Source organism: Oryzias melastigma, linkage group LG1, assembly GCF_002922805.2.
Source record: "Oryzias melastigma strain HK-1 linkage group LG1, ASM292280v2, whole genome shotgun sequence".
Lineage (NCBI taxonomy): Eukaryota > Metazoa > Chordata > Actinopteri > Beloniformes > Adrianichthyidae > Oryzias > Oryzias melastigma.
In genome coordinates this window covers 8937292-8949707 of record NC_050512.1, presented here as the reverse complement: position 1 = coordinate 8949707, position 12416 = coordinate 8937292, and the positions used below count along the sequence as shown (strand labels likewise).

Here is a 12416-nt window from a genome sequence, read left to right as displayed (position 1 = left end):
TGAACACCAGTCCTACGACTAAACCCAACTGAGCCCTCTAGCCTCTTCCAAAAAAAAATGAAATCAGTAATGCACTAAAATAAGGGTAGCACTTCCTTTTACAGTAAAGTACATGTATTTATGTGATACCTATGACGTACCTACAGTATTTAAAGTTTTGCCTTACTTAAAATCTAATTTCTTTGGGACTGTTATCTTCTTACACCTGGTAATTAATGTGTGAAGCACACATTAACGTACGGTACTCAAAAGATACTTTCTGTGTACCTTCTTTTTCACTTTCATGTGGTAAGTACCATGAAACAAGTACTAATGTACCACTTAAGTAACACATAAATACCAATCATCAAGAGAGACATGTTAACTTACCACTAACAGCAGAAATACACAGCAGGTACTTTGTAGGTACAACGTAAGTACCTCATAGCTAACATTTAAGTAGCATAAAGGTACAACAAAAGTACCATATAAATACACAACAAGTACCTTGTAGGTACCGTGTATGTACCATATAGGTACCAGGTAAAGCTTGCTTTGATAAGACATCTAGCTGAACAAAATGTGTTACTCTTGTGATGAAGCAATTGTGTTAATTTGTACCTCACATAAAATCAAGCATCAGCTCATTTCTAAGCATCCAAACTGGTAGAGCTTTTCTGTTAGACCTTCTCATTTTACTGTGACAGAAGCTTATGTGACTGAGTTGAACGCACCATTTCCTCTTCGCTTTTGATGACTGCCAGGTCCCCTGTGTTGTTCTGGCAGAATTCCCTGCTCTGTTGCCAGGTATTCTTCACTGAAGATGTGAAGTAGCAGCTGTATTTGAACTTCCTCCATCCTGCCGGGCACTTCTTCTCTGAGATCAAAAGATATTTATTGGTCACTCAAGACTGAACATTTCTTTTTCTAGTAGAATCTTAGGCTGCAGCTACACCAGAACATGTATATTCAGTTTGTGTCGTCTTACCTTGAATTGTTGAGTTCAGCTGGTTAACAGTTTCTTGTAATTGGTTCCTCTCAGCAGTCAGATTTTGTGCTTTGATTTTCAGCAGGTCTCTTTCTTCAGTGATGTTTGCAATTCTAGTTTGAAGCTGTTGCTTTTCCTGAACAACAGATTCATAAGAAGCCTGCAGCTCATTTTGTGCTGTTTTGATAATTGAATATGTGGTCTGTAGAGTTTGCAGCTCAATTGTTAGGTTCTGGTGACTACCTGTTATTTTATCTTTCTCACTTGTTGAGTGATTGTATTGTTCTTGTAGATGTTCTACCTTCTGAATTAAGCTGTTGTAATTCATCTGGAGCTGATCCCGTAATCTGGTAGCATTATTGTATTTATTTTGCCAAATGTCCCTGTCTTTGGTCACTAAATTGACACTTTCCTGCATACTCTTGGTAAGTTTGGCTGCAGATTGGTACCGTGCATCTGAGGCAGTTTGGGCTGCAACGAGGATTTCTTTATCCCTCAGTAGCTGAGCCTTATCAGCTTTTAATTGTCCCAACTCCTTGTTTGTAGCAGAGTTTGTATTCTCCAACTGTTTGTGTTTGTTTTTAAGCTCGAATAATTCATCACTAAGTGTATTAATATTGGAAGACTGTTGGTCAATTGTCTTAGCTGACCTATCTCTGATTTCCTGTAACTGATTGCGGGTCTTTTCCAGGTTCCATTTGTCTTGTTGCAGTGTCTTCAGGTTTTGTTGCAGTTTTTCTTTGTCTGTGGTCAGGGATTTCACTTCGCTCTCTTGCTTTCCTATTACATTTGAGTCTGCCGAAAAAAGAGACAATAACATGATTCCTGTTACCTTGATATGAAAGACACTGAATAGTTGCAGAAATTAAAAGTATACTTACAGTGCACTTTTGTTCCAATGAAGCAAGCTAACAGGAGAACACAAAGCAGCCCGAAGCAGATTGAGGCAACCTTGAAAGGGTTGTTCCTCAGTGCATAAACTAAAAAGTGAAAAACAAATGAGTTTTATTTATGATTTTAATTAATTGTAGTAAATACCACACATATTGTAGGTTTATATATATATATATATATATATATATATATGTGTCATGCTAAAATAGAAATGTTTGTGTTGCTAAAATACAACATCCTAAAATGGTTTCTGCCACGTTATTTTTTTAAAGTTTTAATTTTGGCATAAAATTTGACATTCTCATCTTATCTTAAAATATTTGATAAAAATGTGAATTGCTGTATAAATGCAGTTAAAATTAGGCAGGTGGACAACAATTGTCCTTGGAGTAAATTGAAAAATGTTTTTTTTAACCTGAAAAACGAATATTCCTGGCATCCGAAAAGAGTTTCTTGTAGGCAATTTGACTGTCATCAACATCCATGTTTGTCATTTGAGAGACGTGGTACTCGACCGCCATTACCTACAAGTGCATGAAGGAAAAAAAACATGAACGGACTATTCATCAACCGCTATAGATCAATGAATCAATATGGAAGTTTCCCTGGAAATAGAAATATGCACAATATAGCTAAAAGGGTATTTTTTTATAATGCGTTGCCACAAATATTTTTACTTTGTATTACGAAAAATTGCTTGTGCTTTTTTATTTTTTTAGAATGTCGATCTAGACTTTAAATAATCAAAAGGTAAACCTTACCTGTGATTCTGCAGATAGTAGATGCTCCTTTTTGTCTAGTTTTAATCAAAAGACGTCAAACTGTCCTGTGTGTTGGTTCGCACTCAGTCTGGGGAAGAGTGATGCCTGGTCGATATAAACCATCTCAACTTCCTTCCTCAGTAGGTCAGGAGTCAGAAAAGCAGTTAATGACAGGGCTACGTGTGGGAAACGCTAAAGCGCGTGCCACTAGATTTGATGGTGTCTGCTACGTGGCGTCTACTTTAACCAAAACACAAGATCCAAAATTTACACAAACTACTAAAAAACTGGAAATTGTTTGGCCAAAAGTCTTTGTGGATTTATTTCAGAAAATGGGCCTGATTGTATCAAGATAAATAAACATTCTGGATTCTGCTTATTTATTCATTGTTTTTTTTACTTACAGGTGTTTTGACAATAGGTCAAGAACAGAAGTATTTTTGTTTATTCTGCGTTACTTAAAGTATTTGTCAAAAGTGAGCTCAAACACTATTTTTCAAAAGTTGCTGGAGAAGAACATGAGCAATCCCCTTTACTAAAATAGACATATCCCCATCAGCAGTTTTGGATTTTGAAACGTTTCCTTCCTTTTACATCTTTCTTTTGCGTGTCTCATGTCGAAAATATTGTAATTTATAATACTTAACCCAAAACTGATTGTTTTTTTCAAAGCTTGTTTTGACCTTTAGGCATTTTTGTTATGTACTCTGTTTTTAATAGTTTAGTATTAATAGTAATAGTATAGTAATAGTATTATGCCTTATTATAATTGTCTTCAGGCCTCTGACAGCAGAATATTGTAAAACGATGTAGATTTATTGTTCCCCCCCTTTTTTTTTTGTTAGTTTGGCTTGAAAAATCATTGTTGCCACAGTCCCAATGACTTTTTCCTTATATGGTTAACTTTAAAATGTTCTTTTGTACCATATTTTATTGTCTAGTTCCTTGTCCCTTCTTTGTTGGATTTGTGCATGTTAAAGACTCCTTAGATTGCTGCGATTAGTACATTTCATCACTTTGTGATTAAAAAATACACTGTCTGCCATAGACTGTGTGTTTGCATGTGTTTTGCAAGTAGCTCTGATTGTTGGCATAAATCCGAGAAAGGTCACTTTTATTTTGTTTTTTTCTTGCTCTTTGTTTCTCCTTTCTCTTCCAGAAATCCTGTCGTCTTTGCCTCCACTTCTGTTCGGATGTTATTGCTTGGTACTCTTTGGTGAACTGGTGGCTTTTGGCACATTGGGTGAGAACCGTAATACCATTTTCACAAAGAGCAGGTGTTTTTTCTTTAGAAGCTCAATCTGGAGATGACTGGCTTTGCTCTAGCAGTATGGTCATTCTGGCCATTCTTTTTTTACCATGGAAATAAAGAGAATTTGCTAAACAAAATAAATAAATAAATAAAACATAGACAGTGAAGCAGGTGTTCATTGAAACTATGAACACATATATATTGGTAAGCAAGAAAACTGCGGTTTTAGTGAGCATGCCTCATAATTTTCATAATTCTTGTTTTTTTAAGTAAAGATTAATCTTTTAGAGGTTTAAATGTTGCACGCTTGTTCAAAGATTTTATTAAAAGTAATTAAAGTAAACAAATACATAAAACAAGAAGACAATGTTTCCAGGGATGGAGAAATGTGTTACTGTTGAAGACAGTTCTGCAGAGACAAAAGACTGAAGAGAGCGGCAAAATCGCTCTACACCCATCTTATCTCCTTCAGCAACATGTGTCAAATCAAGGTCTAATGTCATAACAGTCTCCAAGTTATTTTTCATCCACATACCATATGCAAAGACAATAGGTTAAAGATTATTTTAGGATGACTGATTTGTGCTACTTTGGGTTCTGCAACAGGCTAGCTAACTCTCCAGGGTGCATCACGCCTTTAAACTAGGCTCGACCAGAGACTAAAAGATGGATAGATGGATGGTTTTGCTTCATTATTCAGAATTGAGTGTGGACACGTTCTTCTCTTCCAGTTTTCAAGTGAACATGTTGAGAAAACAGCATACATGCACATCATCGTTTCAAGCTGGATCAAGCACTATAGTCCACAGATACCAAAAATTCTTTTTGGGGAACAAAAAGTAGAATGCTTCATAAATGTTGGGTATGTGTTTTGCGTTCAAGAACAAGCTAGCGGTTTCATGAACGTATATCATACATACCAGACAAGAGAGGAGCTTCTTCTTCTTTTGTTTTTCTACTTTTTACTGGCACATGCCCATCACCTGCAGGAAGAGGCTTTGTGCAAAATGTCAAAATGGTGCAAATCTCATTTGAAGCTTTTTCTTTCACAGCTCTGTTCCGATATAAGAAAGACTTGGTGCCATATAATTCTGGCCTGGCACAAACCGCAATTATTAATTTCCATCCATCCATTTTCTGAACATGTTTTGGCCGGTTTGGGCTCACAGGGTTCCAGGAGCCTACTCGTGGGAGAAAGGAGAGTACACCCTGGATAGATCGCCGGTCTGTCGCAGGGCCACACCCATACACACCTAGGGACCATTCAGAGTAACTTATTAACCTATGAACTATGTTTTTGGATGGTGGGAGGAAGCTGGAGTCCCTGGAGAGAACCCACACATGCACAGGGAGAAAATGCAAACTCCACACAGAAAGGTCCCCCATTGGTTGTTCTGTTTCAGGTCTCCCAGCTGGGACTTGATCCAGGGCCTTCTTGCTGTGAGACGAGCACTAACCATTGTTTCATAGTGCACCATTATTAATTTCTCCACCACGATTAATTTTTAAATGGTTGACAGTTCTGTCAACCATTTAAAAATTCATGGTACTCAAATGCCACTATCAAATCAGAGTCTTTAACTGGTTGAAGTTCAGCAGTTTTACACTTAAGCACTGAAAGGTTCAAGTGGTCGAACTTTAAGTGTGCATTCTATTATAACGTAGAGTCCTAAAATTGACTTAAAAAACTGCATAGCTATGCACAGAGGTGAGATTTTTTAACACGGAAGCCCAAAACACGAGTTTAATACACTTTTCTTTGAAAAAGTTGCTTGAACACAAATTTTCAGGCTGGTGTCTTTACAGTTCTGAGCAAATGGGCAGAAATAAATGTGTGTATGTGGTTAAAGAGGTTTATTATTGTATAATGCAAGAATTGAAAACAAGAGTCGAGTTCATATAAAAAAAATCAGTGTCTAGGATAACATCAACAACTATTTCTGTCAAAACAATAAATCATTGAATCCCCAAAACATATCTTTAGCATTTAGTATATTTCCTGGAAAGCTTACTTCCTTCTGAGACGGACTGGCGACCTGTCCAGGGTGTACCCCGCCTTCGCCCAACAGTAGCCGGGATAGGCTCCGGCATCCCCGCGACCCCGAAAGGGAAGAAGCGGTCAGGAAAATGGATGGCTTACTTCCTTAAAACCAAAACATATATTAGCAAAAACCAAATTGACTTTATTGTCTTTTTTTCATGTATTTCTACAGATGCTTCTGTGATTTTTCAGGGCTACAGCTCACTAAGTTATTATTAGCCAACAAAGAAGCTCAAAAAGAAAAATGTCAATAAAATAAATACAATTTTTAAGGAAGTATTTAATTTGTCAAAAGTCACAATGCTGGTTACAATAAGCCTAATGATAAGTGCTACTTCAGCAGATTTTAAAGGAAGTGGAGAGATGGTTGTTTCAAAAGAGTTCATGCACTTCTGAAAATTGGAGTAGTACATTTGCACTGTAAGCATATTCAGCAATCACCAGAGGAAATGTTCTTTCTGCTTTGTAAGTCTATTGTGTAGTGATGGTGGTGGACCCTGTAGAAAATGCGCTCCAGTAAGGACTGTGTGGCACCCGGCATGGCGTAACCGTTGGTCATTCTCACACGAATGAAACCCAAGCTGTGGTAGAGCTGGTGGGCGGCTGGAGTGTAGGCCGTGGTGCCCAAGACGACAGAAGAGTATCCGTGCGCATCAGCAAATTCCAGAACTGTCTGTCCCAGTATGATGCCCACTCCACATCTCCGATAGCCCCGGTCAACGCATATCCGCCGCAATTCAACAGCTCCTCCCGACTGGCCAGCTGCTGCTACAACACCCACCACCTTGTCCTTCAGCTCTGCTACCCACAGGCAGGAACCTTGTGAGGATAAAAAGTACAAATAGATAAATCGTGTTGTATCAAAGCATTGTGTTTTCTCTGTAGAGCCAATTTCTTTGTATAGATGTAAAATTTGGTTGTCAGACTCAAATTAGGATTAATAAAACTATGCCTGAAAACAAGAACAGTACATAAAACAACTAAAGCTGCAGAGTCTCAGAAACCTTTGCTGGTATATGATACACATCACTGTCTTTGCAAAGCAATTTTTTTATTACTGTTTACAAGATAAAGAGACCCTGTAGACCTTCTACTTTGATGGAGCAGTTATAAAATCTATTGTCTGTACCTGGTGTACTCATGTAATACCCCTCAATGTCTCCCATGTCGCTGTTCATGGCCTCTCTGAGGTAAGCACTGATCACACATCTGCTGTAGAAGTAGCGCATACACATCACAGTGGCTGGAAGGAGTGCTATCACCCACCAACACATGGTGACGACAAAACATAAAGCTGCCAGAGGAAAAAAAAAGGTATGAAGAGAACAAAGCTTTAACTTTTGTCTTTTTAAGTTATGAATGACAAAAACAGGAAGTAACAATAAGTCAGTTTTTAACTGGTGTAGAGCTGGTCTCATACTAAATAAATACAGCAGTTTCAGTTAGGATGTTACTATGAAAGAATTTGAATAATATTGAGCGACAGCTGAGTTGTCTCACCTGTTGCAGCGGTGTAAAGCAGGACACTCTCTGGGTGATGTCTCAAACCTCTGAACGCAGTGTCTGCCACCATTTCCATGAGACCTTCAGAAAAAATTTGCAGCACGTCTGACTTGTCGTCAGCCTTAAACTCACGGACCAAAATTGACTCTTTATGACAGCCGTTGTCTGGTTTTTGACTATCCATTTTATACTCAATAAGTAACTAATAAATTCAGCTGTAAAAAATACTTTCCTTCCCTTTTGCTCAAGAAACTCCATCCAACACATCTGTCTTGTGTTGGTTTGATAGGACTGTGTCTAGAAAAAGCTGTCTTTATCAGTGACCCTCCCTACTGATAACAAGCCCCCACTTGTTCTGAGGCAGCTTTACACCCTCCTATCTATTTTTAGCCTTGTAGAGGAAAAAAATAACAAACGTAAAAATATATATATGTATCCCAAGAAAGGATGAGAGGATAACCAACCATGAAGACATACATGCCAACAATTGAATGCTGACTTTATTAATGATAATCTGAGCTGGACATGAAGTCTGTATTAATTTGTGAAATGAGCAAATTTCCATTTATGCAGACATCCACTGCAAAGGAAAACCTAAAAACCTTAAAGAACTTCATCTCAGAATATTAATGTAGAGTGACAAGCTCAGGACAATTGAAAACAAGAGCAAGTATGATTCATCGAGATCGGGGGTTGGCTAACTACAACCTGGGGGCCAAACGCGGGTAGTTAATTTTGGTCCGCCAAACTGGAATAAATTATATTGATGATCCATATTAGTAATTTGTTTTCCCTGCAATTCTGGTGTTTCCCCATAGATGGTGCACTATAACTACTTTGACTTTTGTTCAGGTGCAGAAAGTTTTTCTGCATGAATGTGGTGCTGGAAGGTTTTGTTGTTTTTCTGGAATTTATGTGTTTTTTTTAAAAAATGATAACAGTCATTTTTCAAATGAATCCACCACATGACCACAGTGTTTCTGTAAGTGTATGTCTTTTTCTCGAACAGACATCAACCCATTGGTGCAAATGGCACTAAGACAAAAGCTACAATTTTGTAATAAAAACTATAAAATGTTCTGTTTTAAGGTAGATGTATTTATTAATTCCCAATTAAAATGAAAGCATTATTTTGTTCAGATACCATGTTATGTGGATTAGCAAAATACTTCACACACCTGCTCCTGGTTCGGCCCATCTTTTAAATATAAGAAACCTTTGTGGCACACAAGTCAAAAAGTTTGCCCGCCCTGATTGAGATGAGGGATGGGCAAATCCAGGCCTTGAGGGCCACAATCCTTCATGTTTTCCAACATCCCCTACTCTGGCATGTTCTAATTGGCTGGACACATCTGAAGCAGGTAATCAGTCATGAGTGGGGTATGGATATCTAGGAATCATGCAGACACTGGGGCCTATGGGGCCTGCAGTCACCTATCCCTGGTCCAGATGGATTGGTAAAGAAAGAGTTTTATTTTCCTGAACTTGAAGCATAAATTAGGTTCCTAAAACTGCATATAAACTAAAAAATGTGTTTAATGTGTAAAATTTAGACTGAAAATGGCACAACTCTGAGGAAAAACTTCTTACAGCTGCCAAAGCTAGCAGTGCAAGCAGAAGTTTGTTAGAAAATGCCAATTTTTCATTGGGCTCCTCCAGACTTGTCACTTCTGCAACTTCTGCAAGTGTTGTGTGAGTTTGTGAGATGAGAGTCCTGTTTGTAAAACAATGTTGACTGCAACTGGCCACCATGAAACATGACACTGTTGTATATGAAGTCATGATTGCTTATCCTGTAAGGTAAACCACCCAGTTTCTCCTTATAGAAAGACAGATTGAAGTGCAACAGTTTATGGAACCAACTCATGTACCAAAAAACAACAACATCCCAGAATCCTTCTTAAACTTTAGATCTGCTATGAGCCTCAGCCAGCGCGATGGGTTTAAATTTGGGAAATTAATAATCTTAGGCTTTTTTTAGGGAACAGATCCAGAAACTAAAATTAGTCTTCTTTAATCTTTTTACTTCTTCTTCTTTACTTGCTAAAATCACTGAATTTTCTTAAACCATGCACGAAAGACCCCTGGATTCCTTAACCTTAGAGCATTAACGCTGTATCACAAGAGCAAAAGTATTTACATGATCTTCAATATGTTGCATTTTTCTGAGTGTCATGAGACCCTGAGTAAAGTATTGCATGTCCCAGGAATTGGTGGATCAAAGGGCAAGTCTCTACTATCATTCTTTTATTTATTTTTTTAGGATTTTTTTTTTGTTTTCAAATTTCTAATTTTTCCCTAATTTTCATGCATTTTTTTGGATCTTAATATTTTTTTAAATTTTCCATTGCCTTACATTTATCTAGTTTAAAATAGAAGAAAACCACTCTAATTTATCATGTGTTGTCACATTTTGATCTATTTTTTATGACAAATACTTTTTATTGGGTATATTGTATTGGGTAAAAATTACCCGTCAAATCTGATGGCGTAACTTTTTATAGCAAAAGTGTTCTAGGGTAAAGGGGTTTTGCTTCACCTGAACTTTGGGTTGTGAAATGTTATTGTCCCCGTCGTCTTCCATAAATTGAACTTCATATTTGACTGTGGGATTATTTGGTTTGGTTAGTCCGTATGCTTTCTGGAGGCCTTCATGGGGAAGTGTTCTGGGCATGTCCCACTGAGTAGAGGTCCTGGGAAAGATCCAGGACACGCTGGAAAGACCACGTCTCCTGGCTGGTATGGGAACGTGTCGGGGTCCCCCCAGAGGAGCTGGAGGAAGAGGCCGGGGAGGGGGAAGTCTGGAAGTCTTTTCTTAGATTGCTGCCCCCACAACCCGGTCCCAAATGAACAGAAGAAGAGGATTGGATACATATACTATACTTTATAGCTTGAGGAGTGGCAACTTGGTTCAAATTCCGAATCCAATTGAGCATTTTTAAATCAGGTTTGCCCAAAGGTAAAGTACTAAGTCCTCACATAGTGTTTTGTTTTCAGGACGAGTCATTTTTCTCTGTTTTCTTCCCCGTCTCCCACAAAAATGTGTTCATGTGTTCCCCATGTGATGCATGTAAATAAAGTGATTCAACTCCCACAGAACTGGCTGTCTAACAAATGCAACTGTGCATGGTGTGACCACACATCTATTGGAATCAATTCTGTTAATGACAGCTTATGCTCCACCACAGCAGCAGAATTATAGTTGATCATGGAGAAAAAGAAGCACATATATTTTCCAACTTAAGTTTTTTCTTTTCTTTTTTTTTGTTTGTTGTTGTGGGGGCTGCAGATCACACAACCTACTGCATATCACTTAGTTCTATGAATGACTGTTTGAATTCATTCATAAAGTTATACTGTCTTTCAAACCAAGCAAACTGCGGGCAGAAGGCAGGGGACTGGGAGGACACAGGAAAACTGTTGTTGATGGAATGACTCACTCCCAAGTCTCAGAATTACCGAAAGGTCTGTCGAGATTAAAGAGAATCACTGCACATGAGACAAGACCAGGCATGCCAAAAGTAACATGGCCAGCATGAGATGGATTCTAAATTTACTGTGATTGATGACGTAGAGAAGCTGTCATGCACAAGATGAAACAAATGTCGGTGTAAAAAATAGAGGGTGGGAGTGAAATAACAAGAAAATGAGAAATCTTTTCCAGCTGCGCTTTAACGTAGTTGGTGTCTGGATTGTAGCACATCGTATTGTTAAAATGTAAAAGTCAAGAAACTATTACACCAGCTCAGTTTTATTTATTTATTTTTTATTTTTTGAGAAATATCCTAGAACTCAGTGGCGGGCCGTGCATTTCACACCTAGGCCTTCAGTAGTGCTCCATCTGAATCAATCCAACCCTCATTAACTATTTTATGGCAATAAAACTTCTACTGCAGGTACAGCTGCCACACACACACCAAAAGCATAAAAAATAACCTGATAAAATTTCAATATTATGTAGGATATAGTAAAATTTTACTCACCAAAAATCCAGATTATTTAAACACAAAATCCATCCTTTCTTTCCTCAAGATTTCAATCACTCTGTCGTGCAGAATCCGTGCGTTTCGCAGATGGAAAGTGTTCCGTGGCTGTGATAAGCTGGAAAATGTTCTGGTATTCCTGAAGCCTCTTGTGGTCCAGGAGGGAGACAAACATCAGTTTTTGTGATCTTGAAATCTGGTCTGTGTCTGGAAAATAATATTGTCGGTAGTGCACTCGAAGATTTTGGCTGCACCTCTTCGTGCGCGGAGCTCCCGCGGTGCGTTCAGGGGCCTCGTAGATTTCCTCGTATCGGCTTCTCTCCCGCTAAACGGAGTCACGGAACTCCTTTACCCGTGCCAGACAAAACTGTGCTATAACTTTACCCAAAAATCGGACGATGAGACCAGCAATGTGATCGGCTCGCTTTCCACTGGTAACATCTTCAAACTCGACACGCCGCTCCTCGACAACTGTGTCCGTCACATAACTCAGAACCAGAGCGAGCTGCTGCGTTACTCGCGTCTGTCGTCTCATCCACCATAACAGACAAAAACGGGGCTTTAATAACTTCCCTTCTGATCTCCTCCGATTGCACTGATCGCACTGATCAGGTTGTTTTGTCCACCAAACACGTAATTAGTGGACAGGTGGAAGTCTAAATCTGTGTCACACTCCGTGATGACTTTCCTCTGTTTGTGGATCCAGCACTTTCACCACGCCCCCGAAATGAAGGTACCGCTAGTAGTTAGGACTGAAAGTGACGTTCAAATCCTTCTCCCGGTTGTGACAGGCTTGCTAGCTTCAGAGTTGCCCGACTTTGCTTAACAATGTCCAGCTTTTCTGGAAAAGTCCGTCTGGAAAAAGGCTTTGGCAGTAAAGCTATTAAATCCACTCGATACATTTGCTGGTGCAGCTCGCTGAGTCGCTACAGATGCAGTTTGCTGGCTCTGCCTTGTACACTCTACAGCTATCCAATCAAAGCGCGTGAAATGCTGACGTTTCTGTTCGCCTGCT

At 38.8% G+C, this 12416-nt stretch overlaps 2 protein-coding genes across 2 annotated transcripts in view; both read right to left on the bottom strand.

The window, feature by feature from the left end:
- Positions 1-2765, bottom strand: part of LOC112137158 (C-type lectin domain family 4 member M) — a 5096-nt gene extending 2331 nt beyond the window's left edge. Inside the window, exons 1-5 of the mRNA XM_024259315.2 lie at positions 2623-2765; positions 2277-2385; positions 1849-1947; positions 968-1762; positions 714-856 (exon numbers count right to left, since the gene is read on the bottom strand). Coding sequence (XP_024115083.1) covers positions 714-856; positions 968-1762; positions 1849-1947; positions 2277-2382 — 1143 coding nt within the window. The 5' untranslated portion in view covers positions 2383-2385; positions 2623-2765. The remainder of the gene's footprint in view (positions 1-713; positions 857-967; positions 1763-1848; positions 1948-2276; positions 2386-2622) is intronic.
- A 2885-nt stretch (positions 2766-5650) lies between these two features.
- LOC112137520 (N-acetylaspartate synthetase) lies at positions 5651-7630 on the bottom strand. The gene is made up of 2 exons (XM_036214292.1): positions 7045-7630; positions 5651-6734 (listed from the first exon to the last, which is right to left on the bottom strand). The coding sequence occupies exons 1-2, from the start codon at positions 7331-7333 to the stop codon at positions 6346-6348; spliced, it is 678 nt and encodes a 225-aa protein (XP_036070185.1). The 5' UTR covers positions 7334-7630; the 3' UTR covers positions 5651-6345.
- Between the last annotated feature and the right edge of the window lie 4786 nt (positions 7631-12416).

What these genes read in the sequence shown, in the direction of transcription:
- LOC112137520 (XM_036214292.1), bottom strand. Translation starts at nt 7,333, where the DNA reads ATGAGACCAGCTCTACACCAGTTAAAAACTGACTTATTGTTACTTCCT. An exon ending in GTATTACATGAGTACACCAG is followed by an intron (nt 6,735 to 7,044) that starts GTACAGACAATA and finishes TATCCTCACAAG; the next exon opens with GTTCCTGCCTGTGGGTAGCA.